We start from the raw sequence: 20,213 nt of genomic DNA, 5'->3' as shown, positions 1-20,213 counted from the left end.
ATACACATTGATAAAATGCTAGTAATAGTTGAAACCAGACAGTAGGTACACAGGAGTCCATTATTCTGTTCTTGCTACTTTTGTGTACACTGAATATTTCCAAAGGGAAAACAATTTCTAAAGTATACTAGCAATTCCATCGATTTTGCTGGGTATGTTCCAGAGGGGAAAGAAAAAATATAAGAGAGCAGTGGCTAGAAGTACAGGTTTCTACATATGGGTTTTACATAAAATTTACATGAATCTTAAAGGCCATATGTGGATCTAATTCCAAAGAAACAAATATAAGAAAATAAGTTGCATTTCATATTTGGACATAGATATTTGATCTAATATGCATGTTAAGTGATACTGCCAATCATGTTAACTCAAGGTCTAATTTATGAGTAAGCAACTCATCAAATCACCAATAACTGAGAAACTGACATGAAAACTATGACATGAACTGCCCTGAAAAGTGAGGTTATATTTGTAAATATTAAGCAATTTGATACACAGATTACAAATCAGTCTCATTTGCTTTTGTTTTAAAAAACTGATTAAACATTTCTAAAACTTAACAAAAAAATTCAAACATTACATAACCAATAAGAGGATACTTACCTTAGACACTCACTAACATTCATTTGAAAAAAATTATCTTCTTTCTCAGATTGTGACGTGATGTCTTCAAACTCAAAATTTTTACATGACTGATCTTCTACCTGTTCAGGACTCTTAATAACAAAACATTTTTAAGGGTTCACAATGAAACACCCATCTATAAAAAACTGCACTGAAAATTTTGCCTGATTTGAGACCAAGGAAAATGGTAAACATTTCAAAATTATAAAATGATATTCAAGGGACATTTTTTAATGTTTTCTCTTTAGAGACCTTAAAAAATTTCATAAGCTATACCTTCTAGCTCATCTCACAGCCCCATTCTTTTCCTCCTAATTAGAAAGCAAGTTACTGCACTTCAGTCTTATCTGTTAGAATTACTCCCTGGGATCTGTGTTCTGATTACTATTATTACAGTATAGACCTTGAGATTTATAACAAAACAAATTCAAACCTCAGACTAGGATCTTAACTCTTACTCTTAACACAAACACTAGTTATTGTATAAATAACTCAAAAATTAATAATCTTTAGTTGTTGGAATTATATTTTAGTAGGAAGCTTTTACCATTTTACTCTGTTTAAGTCAGAGTTAAAAGTCACATACCTAGTCATATTTTCAAAAAGGAAGTGTAATTCAAATATGTGAGTGATGGGGTGCAAGTTAAACATGCTCCATTATGTAAATGCACAAAATATGGATTGCAGAGAGTTCAATGGCATCACAAGTGACAAAGCTACTAGCTCTGAGATTTTGGATTTAAATTTATAAACAATGTACAGAACTGTACAGTCTTACAGTTTAAGGGAAGGGGGGTAAAAGGGGACTTAAATACTTGTTTAACAAAAAAACTGCACAGAATCAGAGTACTTACATCTCTAGCAATACAGGATTCACTTTCATTCTTTTTTACATTGGCCCCAATTTTTTCCTGTGATGTAAGAAGAATTTCTTTTCTTTCAGCAGCTTTACCTATATTTGGCTTTGGCCTTTGCAGTCGGCCCCTCATTAGTCGTGCTGGTCTTAAAGCCTTTGTTTGATCGTCGTCCTGAACACCAATTTTTTCACTCAAACTAGAACAACTACAAAAGAATAAAATTATGGTCATCCTGAAGTAACATATATGTTTGCAGTATTCTCCTCTCCCATGTATGAATAAGTAAACTGTTTGGAATATAAAATTACAAGTATCCTTTAGAACAGACATAATTTTGGAAGCCTGACTATAAAAAACATACCCTCACAAAACTGGAAAAATCTGTCCCTAACAGACATGTAATACCATTCCCCACTAAGAATACTAATTTGTAGGGGCACCTGGGTGGCTCAGTCGGGTTGTGTTTGACTCTTGATTTCAGCTCAGGTCTTGGATCTCAGAGCTTGTAGGATCAAGCCCCACAACAGTTCTGCACTAACAGTGTGAAGCCTGCTTGGGATTCTCTCCCTCTCTCTGGCCCTTGTGAGTTTGCACACACACATATGTGCACTTTCTCTCAAAAATTAAATAAATAAAAATAAAAATACTAGTTTGTATGTAATGTACACTTCCAGGGCACTGGACATAGATTATGGAATAAATGTACAGTCCAGACTATAATACTTCAGATGCATATTAGAGCAGGGGCTACTCTGAATCTGCATTCCAAGTTAAATATTCCCTTTTGAAACCTCCTGCTATAAATAAAATTATCCAGAAACATGTATCTTTTAACCATTAATTCATCTAACAAGACTTTGTTAAAATCTTGTTAGTAAGTTGAGGAAGAAATTTAAGTCGTAACTCAATGGATCCTTATCATAATTTATTTCTCCAGTAGCATAAGGAACATGATGAAAAGGTTTCAACACACCTATAGTTAAAAAAAGACTTAAGTATTCTGAATGAAAACAAAATTCAGACATCATCCAGTACAGATGTTATTACAGTCATTCCTAAAAGCTACTACTTTTATTCTACTTTCTAAATACTTACTTAGACACAGTCTCAGTTTCTGGGTTCACTTTCTCTGTATATTCCATTCCAGCAATGTCAGATGTATTCACTTTATCCTTTTCCATTTGATTCTATGAATTCAATTTTTTTACATTTTATTGACAACATAAAAAAAGTCCAAACATTGTAATAAATGGAAATTAAAACAGTGAAATATCATTTTTTGTTCTAACTATAAGAGTTTTAAAAATGATAGCTACAGCTATATTATAAAACATATTTCCATATATTACTGGCAGAAACAAAAATTGGTACATCCTTTCTGGAAAGCCCTTCCCCAATATGAAATCAAAAGCCTTAAAAATATTCATGGTCTGGGGCGCCTGGGTGGCGCAGTCGGCTAAGCGTCCGACTTCAGCCAGGTCACGATCTCGCGGTCCGTGAATTCAAGCCCCACGTCGGGCTCTGGGCTAATGGCTCAGAGCCTGGAGCCTGTTTCCGATTCTGTGTCTCCCTCTCTCTCTGCCCCTCCCCCGTTCATGCTCTGTCTCTCTCTGTCCCAAAAATAAATAAACGTTGAAAAAAAAAATTAAAAAAAAAAAAAAAAATATTCATGGTCTTTGACTCAGTAATACCATTTCTAAGACTCTATAAAGAAAATATTTAGACAAACTCCAAGAATTTTCCCAAGAGCATTATATAAAATGCTGAATAACGTGAACAGACAAAAAATCCAATCATGAGTAAATGGTTAAATAAATTCAGGTGTACCCATTGACAGAAAATTACGAAGTCACTAAAGACTGTATCTTCAAAACATAATAATATGAAAAAACATTTATGAAATGTTAGGTACCAAAGGATAAAAAAACAATGAATACTAATACACGGGGTGCCTGAGTGGCTCAGTCTTTTAAGCATCCAACTCGATTTCACTTCAGGTCATGATCTCATAGTCTGTGGGACCGAACCTTGTGTTAGGCTCTGCACTGATAGCATGGAGCCTGCTTGGGATTCTCTTTCTCCCTCTCTCTCTGACCCTCCCCTGTCATACATGTGCATGCGCATGCATGCTCTTGGAGGGAAGGAAAGAAGGAAGGAAGGAAAAAAAAGCTGGAAAGATGTATGCTAAAAGGTTAGTTCCATCCGGATAATGAAATCACAAGTAATTTGTTTTAATTTTTACATCAATCTGTTTTTCCCACTTTTCTCAAATTTTAAAAGACAAAAATATAACTGTATTATAAAAAGTATAATAAGATTTCACATGACAGGGGAAAAAGCTGACTGACATTTTAAAATGTGTTTTTAGCAAAAATAAAAAATTTATGACAATATAACGTGGCAGGGATATAGGAAAAAAGGAACATGCATTTAATGCTTGGAGCAATGTAAACAGACTTTTTTTTTTTTTTTTACTGTCATCTGACAAAAGCCAAGAAATATTTAAAATAGTTTGACCCATGAATCCCACCTCCTCTAGAAAACTATCCTCTATTTCCTTAAAAGAGTCCTATTTATGGGTCACCTGGGTGGCTCAGTTGGTTGGCGTCTGACTCTTAATTTCAGCTCAGGTCATGATCTCAGTTTCTTGAGTTCAAGCACTGCAACAGGCTCTGCGCTGACAGTGCATAGCCTGTTTGATAAGGATTCTCCCTCTCTCTCTGCCCCTCCCCCACTCACAATGTCTCCATCTCTCTCAAAATACATAAATCAAACTTTAAAAAAAAACTTAAAAAAATAAACTACAGAAATGTTTATATATATAAAAGAGACAAAGTATGTGAAAGACAGGAATATGTCTGTGGAGAAAGCGTTGTGGATATAACTTTATATAGAACTGTTTAAAAAATATTTTGAATAAAAATCTTATGTAAACAAAAAACAGATTTGTCACTACTGAGGATGTTTGAAAATGATATGCCCTAGCTTCTAAGAAAATGCATCAATAGGAGACTAGGAAGACACATTGAATATTAATGTGTAAGTCTTTGTAACTTCATTCTAGTATCAGTCACATTACTGTGTCATTATAAACCAAAACAAATTTTTTCCCAGTCTGGGAAAATTTTCATAATTTTAATTTCCATGAAGTCTTTTATTCCATACCTTTTCCACTGAAGTTTCGGCATGTAAACTCTTGCTCTCTGCATCTGTTTTACCTTGTGAAAGAACAGATTTCTTCCCAACTGCCCTTGACAAATTGGGTTTAGGTCTCTGCAGTTGTCTTCTTGCCATCAGTTTAACACTTCCTGATTGATCAGTTTCCCTAAAAAATGTAGTTTTTATGTTTAAAAAAAATGAACATTATTTAAATTATGCCAACATGCAGGCCCAGTCAAATAAAATTCTGAAAAATTCTTTAAAAATCCACTCAGAGCCAAAAAAGAAGACCTTTAAACTAACTTACAATAAGAGTAGCAAAGAAGACTGAAAACGAAGAACAATGAGGAGGTAACTAACATATTCTACCAGATGTTAAAAACAAACTCTATAGCATCAATAATTAAAACACTGGTACTGACATGTAAATAAACAGATAAATGAAACACAAAAGAAAATTGAGAAGTGACTCCAAAACACTTGATAGAATATAATAAAGGTAGCTTTTCAAAATAGTGAAGATGAAATACAGAATAACATATTGTCAGAAATAATATCAAAGTGGGGCACCTGGGTGTCTCGGTCAGATAAGCCTCTCACTTGGGTTCAAGTCATGATCTCACAATTTGTGAGTTCAACCCCACATCAGGTGAGCCTCGCTTCTCTCTCCCTCTCTCTCTGCCCCTCATGGGATTCTCTCTCTCACTCCCTCTCTCTCTGACCCTCACTCACTTGAGCCTAGTCTCTCTCAAAAAAAACAAAAAGAAGAAGAAGAAATAATATCAAAGTAATGGTGATGGCAAAACTAACACTGGGGACTAAAAATTAGCTCCACTCCTTGCACTGTACTCATAATATATTCCAAATGGATCAGAAATAAATAAAGTCATACAGAAAACACGGATGAATTCTTTATAACCTTGAGGTGGGGTAAGCCTTTATAAAATTTAACTAAAAATTCAGGAGCTACAAAAGAAAAAAAATTTGAGAAATTTGACAACATAAAAATCAAAAAATTTCTACATAGCCAAAACATGGCTAAGTCAAAAGTCAAACTACCAACCGAGAAAGCATGTTTTACAAATCATACAATAAGACTAGTCTCCCTAAAATATAACGAACTCCCACAAAACAGTATCATCAATAACTTATTAAAAGACGGACAGGGACACCTGAGTGGTTTAGTGGGCTGAGTGTCTGACTTCAGCTCAAGTCACGATCTCACGGTTCACGAGTTCCAGCCCCACATAGGGCTCGTTGGTCAGCGCAGAGCCCTCTTTGGATCCTCTGTGATACTCCCACTGCCCCTCCTCCACTTGTGCTCCCCCCAAAATAAATATTTAAAAAATAAAAAATTAAAATTAAAAAATGGACAAACTATATAAAGTTTTAAAAAAGAAAAAAGAAAAATAGGTTTTAAGAAAACTACAAATTAAAGGTGAGGGGAGGTAGAGTGTGCAGGCATGTGCAAGCAAGCACAAATTAACATTAAGAATCAGAGAATCTAAGGGGAATTATACATAGACGTTCATTGTTTACTTCTTTTGACTTTTCCTTAGGTTAGGAAACTTTAAAATAAAAAACTCAATAAAAACAATGAAATCAAACTACATACCCCTGCCAAAAAAAGGAAGAGTGGGGGGGGAGATAATATACTAAGATATTTTATAATCTATCAAGACCATCAAAAACCCAAGTTTAACACCATTTTCTGAAAAAGGAGACATTTCTTACAATGTTGGTGGGAATATAAACTAGTCCAACTCCTACAGAGAATATTTTGGAAGTATCTCTCAAAATCCTAAGTGTGTACATGTATATACACAGACACATACACATTAGAATAAGCGAATCCATTTTGAGCAATTCACCCTAAAAATACATACAACTGACCTTTCAACACAAGTTTAAGCTGTACAAGTCCACATATACACAGATTTTACTCAATAAATATAGTACAGTACAATAAATGTATTTTCTCATCCTTATGATTTGAAAAAAAAATTTTTTTTTTTTTTGGTGTTTATTTTTGAGTGAGGGAGAGACAGAGCGCAAGCAGGGGAGGGGCAGAGGGAAGGGGAGACACAGAATCTGAGCTGTCAGTGTGGAGCCCGACTCAGGGTCCAAACTCATCATCAACAGCGAGATCTTGACCTAAGCTGAAGTCAGACGCCCAACCAACTGACTCACCCAGGCACCACGTTAAAGTTTATTTATTTTATTGAGAGAGTAGGAGCACAAGCAGAAGAGGGGCAGAGAAAAGGAGAGAGAGAGAGAATCCCAAACAGGCTCCACACTGGGAGCATGGAATCCAACAGGGGGCTCAAATTCACGAATGGTGAGATCATGACCTGAGCTGAAATCAAGGGGTGCCCCTCGTCCTTATGATTTTCTTAAAGCATTTTGTTTCTCTAGCTTACCTTAAATTGTAAGAATACAGTATACGATACATATAATGCACAAAATATGTGTGGTCAACCGTTTATGTTATCATGCTTCCAGGCAACGGTAGACTATTAGTAGTTAAGTTTTGGGGAGTCAAAGTTATACATGGATTTTCAACTGCCCAGAGGTCAGTGCCCCTAACCATTGTGCTGTTATTTGAAAAAACAACCCATATAACCATCAGCTGGGCTCTGATAATATAAACTATAATTCATCTATACACCAAAACACTACACAGCCATTCAAAACTAATGAAGAGGGGACCTGGGTGGCTCAGTGAGTTAAGCATCTGATTCTTGATTTTGACTCAGGTCATGATCTCATGGTTTGTGGGATGGAGTCCCACATCAGGTTCTGCGCTGAGCGTGGAGCCTGCTTAGGATTCTCTCTCTCCTCTCTCTCTGCTCCTCCCCTGCAAGCACTCTCCTTCCCTCTCTCAAAATAAATAAAAAAACAAACATAGAAAGAATAGTTGGCCTATTTCAAAGAAATTTTTATTTAAAAAAAGTTTAATTCTCAATGTGACTGTGCTTTACCGAAAAAAAAAATTCATAAACTAAATAGCTTTTAAGCCTATGTGAAGGGTTAGAAAAACACAAAAAGGAAGTCTGAATTTTTGAGATACCTCTCTTCAAAAGGAGATTCTTTTGGTGTTTTTATTCCATTTTTAGTGAAGATATTAGTCACTATTTTCATACAAGGAAATATAATATCCTTAAAGGCATCAATATCAAAAATCTGCTTTGAAAAATGACTCAGACCGAGTAAAAGTAGTATATCACAGCAAATGTTTAGCCTTTCAAATTATTTTAGAATTTCATCATAAGTCACCACTTTGCATAAAGCTCCTATCATAACTATACATCAGATATGAAAGACAATCTTTCTGGGGTGCCTGGCTGGCTTAGTAGGTTAAGCACCCGACTCCTGATTCCATTCGGATAGTGATCTCACAGTCATAGGATTGAGGTCATTGACAGGCTCTGTGCTCTCTCCCTCTGTCTCTGTCCAAAGTAAATAAACCTTAAAACAAAACAAAACAAAGAGGGGTGCCTGGGTTGCTCAGTCATTTAAGTGTCCAACTCTTGATTTCAGCTGGGGTGATGATCTCAGAGTTCATGAAATCGAGCCCTGCATCAGGTTCTGTGCTAACAGAGCAGAGCCTGGCTGGGATTCTCTCTCTGCCCCTCACACGTTCATGCTCTCTTTGTCTAATTAAATAAATAAACCAAAGAGTAGGCTTCCAAGTTAAGTTTAATTGGCTCAATCATTTAAGTGTCCAACTTCTGCTCAGGTCATGATCTCAGTTTGTGAGTTTGAGCCCCACCTTGGGCTCACTGCTGTAAGCACAAAGCCAGGTTAGAATCCTCTATCTCCTTCTCTCTGCCCCTTCCTCACTCACTCTCTCTCTCTCTCAGAAATAAAAAACATCCAAAATAAAAAATAAATTTTAAAAAAAAGGGAATCTTTCTGTAATGAAACATAAAGTGATAAGCCTTGACGTCACACTTAGACCATGGTACAATTATATATTAAATGGTCTACAGTCCCTTTCTAATCCTTAAAGAAAACAACACTATAATTTCTTAAATAAGAACGCATGAAATTTTGAAACTAAATTTTAAAATCTTACCATGTAAAATACTTACAATGATTTATTTTTTAGGTCAACATTGCTTTCTTCTGTACAACTACTTTCAGCATTATTAACCTCACTTGGTGTGCTAATTTCAACTTCTGATAAAGGCAAATCTGAAGGGCTTGATTCTGAAGTCTCAGCTGCTAATGGCGTGGCATCTTGTTGACCACTAAGCAAATGAAAACACATCAGGGGAAAAGAAATTTTTAGTAATACATGTCTTATAATAGCTACTTAAAAGTTTTTTTTAAATACATAAATCCACTTTAGAAAATGATAGTTCATAGTTTGGAACTATCAGATAAATATTTCGGCTTTTCTATGATCCTTCTTGTACCATGTTGTTAAAAACTCTACCTTCAGAGAAAGTAGTAACCGCAAATTAACAGGCCTGGGAAACCACTTGAGAAGTCACAAAATTAAAAAGTTTTAATTACATACATGGGGTTGACAAATCAAATCTATATGTAAAATCATAATAAAATTGAGGACTTTTCTCTCATTAAATTTTATACACATAGGGCTCTGCTTTGCATGGTATCCTGCTAACCAAAAGTTTTGTAATCCGAGGACATAGCTCCAATACGCATAAGTTGCAGTTAACACTGTATTATGCAAAGAGAGGACTACTGTATTATGAAATATTTCAACTAACAACAACATAAATGATAGCCATGTACTAACCAGTTTCAACACATAAAGCATTTAGCCAGACATTTTTTCCCTCATTTTTTCTACTGGGTGTTTGTCTTTTCCCGACTGATCAGCAAAACCTCTTTATATATTCCTTTCTGGTTAGACATACATAAAACCTCCCCAACAGCAGCTTGCCTTTCACTTTCTTTATGAAACCTTTGTCAAAAAAAGTTAAGTTTACTGCAGTCAAATTTATCAATTTTATCTTTTAAATTTTGCTTTTTGTATCTTAAGAAATCCTTGATATCACAAAGATATTTTCCGACATCTTCTTCTAAAAGTTTTAAAGATTTGTTTTATATATGTAGCCTTTAATCTATCAGAAAGTTAGCAAAGGTGAAATAAGGATATTATCTTTTTTACACCCAAGCACCATCTAATGAATATAATATAGTTCATTCACTCTTCACCCACTAATTTCTTTTTTCCACCCACTCATTTCTAATGTTACCTCTTCCATGTACCAGAGTACTAAATCTTTTTTCCCAAGTTCTCTACATTCAGTTCTGCTGAGTACATTTGTTCCTGTGCCAGTAACACAGTTTTAATTATTCTAGCTTTATTATTTTTTTAATATAATTTATTGTCAAGTTGGCTAACATACAGTGTATACAATGTGCTCTTGGTTTTGGGGATAGATTCCTGTGATTCATCAATTACATACAACACCCAGGGCTCATCCCAACAAGTGCCCTCCTCAATGCCCATCACCCATTTGCCTCTCTCCCTTACCTCTTCCCCACCCACCCTCAGTTTGTTCTGTGTATTTAAAAGTCTCTAATGGTTTGCCTCCCTCCCCCTGTTTGTAACTATTTTTTTTACCCTTCCCTTCCCCATGGTCTTCTGTTAAGTTTCTCAAGTTCCACACGTGAGGGAAAACATGGTATCTGTCTTTTCTCTGACTGACTTATTTCACTTAGCATATTACCCTCCAGTTCCAGCCATAATGCTGCAAATGGCAGGATTTCATTCTTCTTCATTGCCAAGTAGTATTCCATTGTATATATAAACCACATCTTCTTTATCCATTCATTAGGTGATGGACATTTGGCCTCTTTGCATAATTTGGCTATCGTTGAGAGCGCTCTGATAAACATTAGGGTACAGGTGTCCCTATGGATCAGCACTCCTCTATCCTTCGGATAAATTCGTAGTAGTACTATTGCTGGGTTGTAGGGTAGTTCTATTTTTAATTTTTTGAGGAACCTCCACACTGTTTTCCAGAAAGGCTGCATCAGTTTGCATTCTCACCAACAGTGCGAGAGGGTTCCCGTTTCTCCACATCCTCGCCAACATCTAGTGTTTCCGGAGTTGTTAATTTTAGCCACTCTGACTGGTGTGAGGTGGTATCTCAATGTGGTTTTGATTTGTATTTCCCTAATGATGAGTGATGTCGACAATCTTTTCATCAATCAGGAAACAGTATCCAAATGTAAAAAGACACTCTCTTTAGCAAATGGTGCTGGGAGAACTGGACAGCAACATGCAGAAGAATGAAACTAGACCACTTTTTTAAACCATACAAAAAATAAACTCAAAATGGATAAAAGAGCTAAAATGTGAGACAGGAAATCATCAAAACCCTACAGGAGAAAACGGGCAACAACATCTTTGACCTCAGATGCAGCCATTTCTTGCTCAACATGTCTCCAAAGGCAAGGGAAATAAAGCAAAAATGAACTATTGGGACCTCATCAAGATAAAAAGTTTCTGCACTGCAAAGGAAACAATCAACAAAACTAAAAGGCAACCAACAGAATGGGAGAAGATATGCACAAATGACCTATCAGATAAAGGGTTAATATCCAAAATGTATAAAGAACTTACCAAACTTATCCGAAAAACAACCCAGTGAAGAAATGTATGGAAGACATGAATACTTTTCCAAAGAAGACATCCAGGTGGCCAACAGACACATGAAAAGATGCTCAACATCACTCATCATCAGGATAATTATTCTAGCTTTAAAGTATTAATATATTTCCTCTCCAGAACTGTTGTTTTTCAAATTGTCTTTACCACTCATGACCATTCAATCTTGTGTATATAATAATTTTAGAATCAGCTCACTGTTTTACAAAACCAGTTAGGATCTTAACAGTCATTACAGGGTTGTTTGTCCTCTAAAAGGCATCAGTATTTTTTGTGTGTAGTTTATGAAATTAAGTTGTGTCTCAGAAACCATAATTTAGATGTCTGTCACCTAGAAAATTAAGGACCCAAGAGCCATGACTCAGCTTCAAACAAAGTATTAACCTTCCAAATTGTATGAACAAACTACCACAGACACACAAGTGGAACAACATGAAACTAAAAACCTTGAGCACAACAAGGGAAATCATCAACTAAGTCAAAAGACAACCTGTGGAATGGGAGAAAATATTTGCAAACCATTTATCTGTTAGTTTAATACCCAAAATATAAAAGGAATGCCTAGGAGTGCTTGGGTGGCTCAGTCAGTTGAGCATTTGACTCTTGATTTCCACTTGGGTCATGATGTCACCATCATGAGATATAGCCCCACATCAGGCTCCACACTGACAGCATGGAGACTGCTTGGGATTCTCCCTCTCTCTCTCTGCTCCTCTCCAGCTTATGCGCACACAAGAACACACACTCTCTCTCTCAAAATAAACAACATTAAAAAAAACATTAAATCCCTATAATTCAAAGAAAATAACCTAGTTAAAAAATATGAAAAAGGACTGAATAGAATTTTTTCAAAGCCATACAAAAGGCCAACAGGTATATGTAAATATCTTCAACATCACTAATCATGGAAATGCAAATCAAACCCACAATGAGGTATCACCTCAAATGTCTGAATAACCATTATCAAATACAAATAAAGAAAACACAAAATAACAAGTGTTGGTAAGGAAAACCAGTCTATAGAAAACTGGTATGTTTGTGTACTGCTGGCTCGGGAATGTAAAATAGCACAGCCACTATGAACAACAGTGTTAAGGCTCCTCAAAAAAATTAAAAATACAGGGCCACCTGGCTAGCTCAGTCAGTAGAGCATGTGATTCTTGATCTTCTGGTTGTGAGTTTGAGCCCCACGCTGGGGGTAGACACTATTTTAAAGAAAGAAAAACCTTAAAAAATTTTTTTAAATAGAACTATCCTATGATTCAGCAATCCCTCTTCTGGGTATATATCTAGAAGAAATTAAAACAGGAGTTCAAAGAGATATCTGCATTCCCAAACTTATCATAGCACTATTTAAAATAGCAAAGAGGGGCGCGCCTGGGTGGTTCATTTGGTTGAACGTCTGACTTCGGCTCAGGTCAGGATCTCGCAGTTTGTGAGTTCGAGCCCCACGTCGAGCTCTGTGCTGACAGCTCAGAGCCTGGAGCCTGTTTTGGATTCTGTGTCTCCCTCTCTGCCCCCTCCCCACTCATGCTCTGTCTCTGTCTCTGTCTCTCAAAAAGAATAAACATTAAAAAAAAATTTTTTTAATAAAAAATCCAATCAAATCAAATAGCACAGAGGGGATCCTGGGTGGCTCAGTGGGTTAAGTGTCCAACTCCTGATTTCCACTCAGGTCATGATCTCATGGTCATGAGACTGAGCCCTGTGTTATGCTACACACCGAGGGTGGAGCCTGCTTAAGATTCTCTCCTCCCTCTGGCCCTCCCCTGTACATGTGCATGCTTTCTCTCTCTCAAAAAAACATAAACAAAAGCAATATAACTTATTAAGAACATAATAAAATAGCCAAGAGATGGAGACAATCTAAATGGTCATGGAGAGAGAAGTGAAAGAGGAAAATGTGATATATACGTACAATGGAATATTATTTGGCCACAAAGAAAGAAGGAAATAGTGTCACATGCTGCAACACAGGTGAAACTTCGAAACATTATGCAAGGTGAAATATGCCAGTCGCAGAAAGACAAATACTGTATGATTCCACTTATATGATGTATCTAAACAAACCAAACTCACAGAAACAGAAAGTAGAAGGATGGCAGCCAGGGACTGGGGTTAAAATGGAAGCAGAGTTGTTACTCAATTTATAGAATGTATCTGTCATACAAGATGAAAAGGTCTAGAAATCTTATGTACAACACCTTGCTAATAGTTTATAATACTCTACTACGCAATTTAAAAACTTGTTAGGGGGCGCCTGGGTGGCTCAGTCGGTTGAGCGGCCGACTTTGGCTCAGGTCACGATCTTGCGGTCCGTGAGTTCGAGCCCCGCGTCGGGCTCTGTGCTGACAGCTCAGAGCCTGGAGCCTGTTGCAGATTCTGTGTCTCCCTCTCTCTGACCCTCCCCCGTTCATGCTCTGTCTCTCTCTGTCTCAAAAATAAATAAACATTAAAAAATAAATAAATAAATAAATAAATAAATAATAACAAAAATAAAAATAAAAATAAAAAGTTGTTAGTACCAGGGCACCTGGGTGGCTCAGTCACTTAAGCGTCTGACTTTGGCTCAGGTCATGATCTCACAGTTTGTGGGTTCCAGCCCCGTGTCAGGTTCTGTGCTGACAGCTCAGAGCCTGATTAATGCCTGCTTCGGATTCCCTGTCTCCCCCTCTGCCCCTCCCCCACTCACACTCGGTCTTTCTCTCTCAAAAATGAATGACACTAAAAAGAAATTATCAACTTGTTAGGACAGCACATCTCACATGCTCTTTACCACATTTTAAAAAAACAAACTCAGCAGGATATACATATTCAAACTGCTAAAAACCAAAAATAAAGAGAAAATCTTTATAAAAAATGATAAGCCCATGCAAACACTAACCGAAAGACAGCTGTAGCAAAGTTAAGCTTCAGAACAAAGAGCAGTATCAGAATGATATCCACAAATGTTAACGGGTAATTTCACCAAGAAGATACAACAATCCTAGATATGCACACACCTAATAAGAGAGCTTCAAAAGTCATGAAAACAAATAGAACTCAGAAGAACAATAGGCAAATTCAAAATTATAGCTGGAGATGTCACACTCCCCATTCAGTAACTAACAGAAGATGTAGACAAAGTCAGTAAAGGTATAGAGAATACCTCGATAAAAGGATAGGATCAGTTCTTTTCTCAATTTTTTCACTGGAGGATAAATCCACAATGTCATCTATATTTTGTATGCAAGAAAGCTTCTGTTCCTTATTGCCTTCATCTTCATTCATCTCAGGCCTTAAAGACTGACTGTTATCTATGAATACAAAACACATGTTATTCTAAAAAACGAAAACATCCACTTTTTAAAGCACACAGGAATTTACATAAAACAGTCTATTCCTACAAATCATTAATCCATTCCACAATTTCCAATATCCAAGGCAGAGATCTTAATTTTAGAACATTTATGAAAATTTAGTCAACTCACAACTGTGTAAATTTTAACTGTGTTTTATAGATCAGCCCAAATTTCCTGGGCAGTTTGTAGAATTTAAGCGTTATTAATCGCTACTACTCAGAAGTATTTAAATTACATACATCCTGACAGTACATGTCTTCTCAAGTTACATAGGGACTATCAATACACGTAAGAAACTTACTTATGTGTTTTTCTCCTCTAGAATGATCTAACTGAACAGTGGCATTTCCTGAAAGATTCTTTACTTCCTGTTTACCAGTTTCATCCTGATTCTTTCTTCTTTTTTTCTTTTGATTCAGGTCTGTTTCTAATGCAATCTGTTCTGAATCCTGTTCTGATAAAGTCTGAGACTGTTGTTCTTCTTCACCCGTTTGAGCATCCTTTTGAGACTGTTCTGTATCTGAAATTTTGCTGCTCAGAGACTCATCTGGATCATCATTTCCTCCTTCAATGGCAACTTTTTTTGCTTTGAAAATAAAAGATACTGTTATAGACATATAAATAACCTACAGAAAAATCTTAAAGATGAAGAAGATAAATACTCAGGGATATCTGGGCAAAACTTTGAAGACAACCTAAAATACCCAATTGGGACTAAAGAAGCTGTAACACGTTTATGGTATAAAAATCCACAGAACAAATAATAATGAGGTAGGCTTGTAAGTAGTAATGTAAAAGATTTCAAAAGGTATTTTTGCACAAAAAACTCAAGTTGCAGAGAACATATAGATTATGATCTCATTTTTATTAAGCAAAAACAATTACATATCCTCTAAGACACACATATACTTCAATAGAAGTGTTTACTAACAGTTATCCCTAGAAAATCTGGACAATTTGATTTGAAGGCAGGGTAGGAAAGAGAATTCGCCATTTGCTGTATTATTTGTTTTTCAATGAACAACCCTTTCTAACAAATATTTTTAGGGGCATCTGGGTAGCTTGGTTGGGTAAGTATACAACTCTTGATTTCAGCTCAGGTCATGATCCCGGGTTGTGGGATCAAGCCCTGCTTCGGCCTCACCACTGAACAGGGACCCTGCTTAAGATTCTCTCTCTCTCTCTCTCTCAAAAAAAAAAAAACCAAAAAATATTTTTAAACAATATTTTAAACAATTTTAAACATTTTTTAAAATATCCTTTTAATGAAGACATATTAATAGTCAACTGCATCAAAAGATAAAAATATGTAAAATTTAAAAAAGAAATGAGAAATCACCATGGAGACATCAACCAAAAGCAAACTTCACAACAACTGTTATCAAGACATCTCTAAAAATATCTAGTCTTAAAAACAAAAAAAACCCCTAATCTTAAAAAATAATAAAATTAACATCATTCAATTTGCTAAAAAAAAAAAAAAGTCAAAACAAGAATTTACAACTGAGAACACTGGATTTCCTATCAGAATAATAATCAGCAATTTTTAAATTCTGAGACTTGTTATAAAAAAAAACTATAAAAAGTTCTCACATTAAATAAAACACAACATGTTATTTATGATATGACCTATAACATAATAATCATGTTAATATATCTATTTTAATTTCCCAGGGCCATAAAAGTTAAAAAAAAAAAACACTAAAAAATATAATAATTTTATAGTTACCAACACTATTTTTAAAAAGATAGAGACATCATGTTCCAAGAAAAGAAATGCTGGACTGCTCTGTGCAGAAGACAATTAATGCACCAGGCAGGCTGCAGCAGCCATCCCTTGAAAGGCCTGATTAAAATGTTGACCCTTAGGCTGTGTCTGGAAACATAGGTTTGGGGAGAATTCACACCCGCCTGACAAAAGTGGCCCGGTGTGCCCAAAACGTCTGTACCAATACTATGGTTTATGCTGAACAACTGCTGTCATTTTGGGAGTTCCAAATTCTGATATGTGCCAGGCAGAGGGTGTCTACATTGCTAGCCTCCAATAAAAACCTTGGACCCTCAGTTTTCTAACAAGAAAGCTGGCAGACAACTTTTTATCTATCTCATCATAACTTGTTGCTACAGAAATGAAGCACTTCCTGTGGGACTCTAGGAGAGAAGACTCTTGTAAGCTTGTACCTGGATTTTCCTAGACTTTGAGCCATGTAGCTTCTCCCTTTGCTAATTCTGTTCCATAGCCTTTCACTGTAAGAAATCTCAGCTGGTCTAAAACCATACACTGCATCTTTTGGGTCTCCTAGCAAATAATCCAACCTCGCATTAGTCTTGCAGACCCCCAAAGCAGGCTCTCACAGCCCTAGGTTTGAGTCCTACATCTGTCAATACTTAAACTGTGAGACCATAGGGAGAGTTAACAAGATCTCCAGGGCTGTTTCCAAGTGACTAAAACATGTGGAAAGGGTCTGGGATGTGAACAACCTAACATATAAACTTCCCCATAGTTCCATGATTCTTTAAAGTACTTGATGTAACAAAACATTATCCTCCTAGATCAGAATTCAAATAATCAAGAAAATATGTGCCTAAAAATAGAAATGCCTACATATACACAAGTTTCTACCTAGCACCAATCAACACTAACCCTCAGAAATAAACTGTGCTCAAACAATGCAATTCAGTCACAAGCAAAAGTATCAGAGTTCCATTTTTTAAACATTAGAACTTTGTGTCAGGTTTGTTTTACAAAGGAAAATGATAATAAGTAACCAAACATGACACCCCCAAATTCCAGTGCTCTTTTATTAGCTACAACAACACTCTAGAAGCAAGAAAGATGTCAAATAGCCCAGCCATGCAAATTATTAAATTTAAAAGGAAGTGCTATTTTAGGCCAGATAAATGGAAGACTGAAGAAAAATCAAGTCTCCCCAAACGGATGCCCTGATGATCTCAACTACCTAAACTACAGAGGAATGCTCAAAGACTCGAGGGACAATATTCCAAGTGTATCACTATTAAATAATAGAACACGCTTTCTTTTAAATACCTTTTACGTTTTTCCGTGGTTTAGAAGATTTCTTCTCCTTTGAACTCTGATTTTTAACAGATTTTTGTTTTCTTTTCTCTTCTTCAGCAAGAACTTTCTGAAGCAAATGAGCAAAAAAATCGAAGTCAAAAGGGCGCTTTTCCTCTGTTTAAAAAAAAGAGAAAAAGAACCCACAAGTTTATATTTTAAAAAAAGAAAAAGAATTTTCAAATTAAGTACCATACATCAAAAGCGAATGGGCTTATTAGGAGAATGGATAACCAACTCTAGTCACTGTAGTAGAGACTCACAAAAGAAAACTGAGCAATAAATAGGAACAAGTAACATCAGTTTAAAAAACAAAAAAAACAACTATGTACTGATACAAGCAATATCATAGGTAAATCTCAAAATGTTGACTGAAAGAAGCCACACATAAGAGAGCACATGCTGTATGATTCCATGAATAAGAAGTTCTAGAACAAGCAAAACTAATCTATGGTGATTCAAATGAAAATAGCAGTTGCCCTGCATCAGGATAGCTGTGGAGACTGACTACAAAGGGACAGAGGGGCCTTTCTGTTCGATGAAAACATTCCATACCTTGTTTTGGGTGGCGGTTGCACAAGTATACCCTATGTCAAAACTCAAACTATAAATTGCGCTGTATGTACATTACAAATCAACTTTGAGAAAAGACCAGATGACTAACTCCTCAAAGCCTCTCTACCTCATGTCCTCTCTTCATCACAACCCTTTCACTATTTAATCTTCCAAATATCAGCAAAGAGGGAAACAAGTGAATATTGATCAGGACCATTCTCACTAAATACCCATCAATGTCATTACATCAGAAAGAGCCATGGGGGCACCTGGGTGGCTCAGTCGGTTAGGCGTCCAACTTCGGCTCAGGTCATGATCTCGCAGTTTGTGGGTCTGAACCCCACATCGGGCTCTGTGCCGACAGCTCGGAGCCTGGAGCCTGCTTTGGATTCTGTGTCTCCCTCTCTCTGCCCCTCCCCCACTTGTGCTCTGTCTCTATCAAAAATAAACATTAAAATAATAATAATAATAAATTAAATTAAATTTTAAAAAACTAAAATGGGGCGCCTAAGTGGCTCAGTTGGTTAAATGCCCAACTCTTGATTTCAGCTCAGGTCATGACCTCAAGGTTTGTAAGTTCGAGCCCTACAATGGGCTCCACACTAAGAGTGCAGATCCTGCTGGGATTCTCTACTCCACCATCCTCCCCTGCCACCTCTCTTCACCTCTCCCCTGAACACGCTCTCTTTCAAAATAAAAAAATGAACTTAAAAAAAATTCTCAGAGAAATTGAAAATAGAAGTTCTAAAAAAAAAAAAATTGCAGTTTAATTTTTTGTAATTTTCCACTACAAAGCACCCAAATCAGCCAATAATAAAATTGTGTATTACAGGGGTGCCTAGGTGGTGAGTCGGTTAAGCATCTGACTTCGGCTCAGGTCAGGATCTCTCAGTTTGTGGGTTCGAGCCCCGTGTCAGGCTCTGTCCTGACAGTGTGGAGCCTGCTTGGGATTCTGTGTCTCCCTCTCTCTGTCTGCTCCTCCCGACTTGCACTCTGCACCTCTCTCCCACTCTCAAGAATAAACATTAAAAATTTTTTCAGTAAAATAAAATAATCTATTAAAATGGTCTTAACAATGGTTCCATACCCCATGAAGACTTTATGGATTTATGAATTCTCTTCTGATTATAATGCACTGAACATAATGAACAGTTTCATGACCACCTCTCCAAAATAGAAGTTTAAGACTAAAATACTCCAGATCTTCCAGGAGCTATTCTTGGAAGTGCTATCCCTAAAGACCCAATACAACGTTGTGAGTAGACGCCACTCATCTCAGGGTCTCCTCGTAAGGTAAACACACGTGCTATATGACATCAATCCCCTTTTCAGGTTTTTTCCTAAGATTAGCACTACAGCAAAAGGACAGTGAATACATTTATCCTGAAACATTGATAATTATCTTCCTGACAAGGAATATAGGTTTATTTTTATTTTTTTTAAACTCTTGTTTGTTAAGTTTATTTTTTTTTTAGTAATCGCTACACTCAACGTGGGGCTTGATCCCAATATCAAAAATTGCATGCTCTTCTGTTTGAGCTAGCTAGGGGCCTCTACAGGTACTATTTTAAACAATACATTTAATTTTGCTTTTTTTGTACAGATCCCTTGATATTCTTCTCTGGACTCAAAAAGAAAAAATGTTAACTGCAGTAAAGCAATTATTTAAAAGCTGAAAAATAGGTATCATCCCTTCAGGTATAAATTCAAACGCCACTTTTTCAGATAAAACTTCCCTGACTACCAATTCTACATATCTACTCTTCACTCCCTTTTTTCTTCTTAGAAACTAATCACTACCTGCAATTAACCGTGACTACTGACTTTATCCTTTTCCACATCTAATTAGACTTAAGGCTCTAAAAGCAGACTTCTCATTTGCTCTGCTCACCATTATATCCTCAATGCCTAGAACATCAAACAGCTCTCACAAGTTTACTATTATTAAC

At 36.3% G+C, this 20,213-nt stretch overlaps 1 protein-coding gene across 1 annotated transcript in view; it reads right to left on the bottom strand.

The window, feature by feature from the left end:
- The window catches only part of BDP1 (B double prime 1, subunit of RNA polymerase III transcription initiation factor IIIB), a 92,352-nt gene that overhangs the window by 48,692 nt on the left and 23,447 nt on the right, over positions 1–20,213 (bottom strand). Inside the window, 8 exon segments of the mRNA XM_043586939.1 lie at positions 604–716; positions 1,479–1,686; positions 2,577–2,668; positions 4,647–4,806; positions 8,735–8,893; positions 14,441–14,588; positions 14,935–15,219; positions 17,683–17,826. Of these exon segments, the coding sequence (XP_043442874.1) occupies positions 604–716; positions 1,479–1,686; positions 2,577–2,668; positions 4,647–4,806; positions 8,735–8,893; positions 14,441–14,588; positions 14,935–15,219; positions 17,683–17,826 (1,309 nt within the window).

The sequence above is a fragment of the Prionailurus bengalensis genome, chromosome A1, assembly GCF_016509475.1.
Source record: "Prionailurus bengalensis isolate Pbe53 chromosome A1, Fcat_Pben_1.1_paternal_pri, whole genome shotgun sequence".
Taxonomy (NCBI): domain Eukaryota; kingdom Metazoa; phylum Chordata; class Mammalia; order Carnivora; family Felidae; genus Prionailurus; species Prionailurus bengalensis.
Note: the sequence above shows the minus strand (reverse complement) of the source record. Positions and strands in the feature narration are given on the sequence as shown.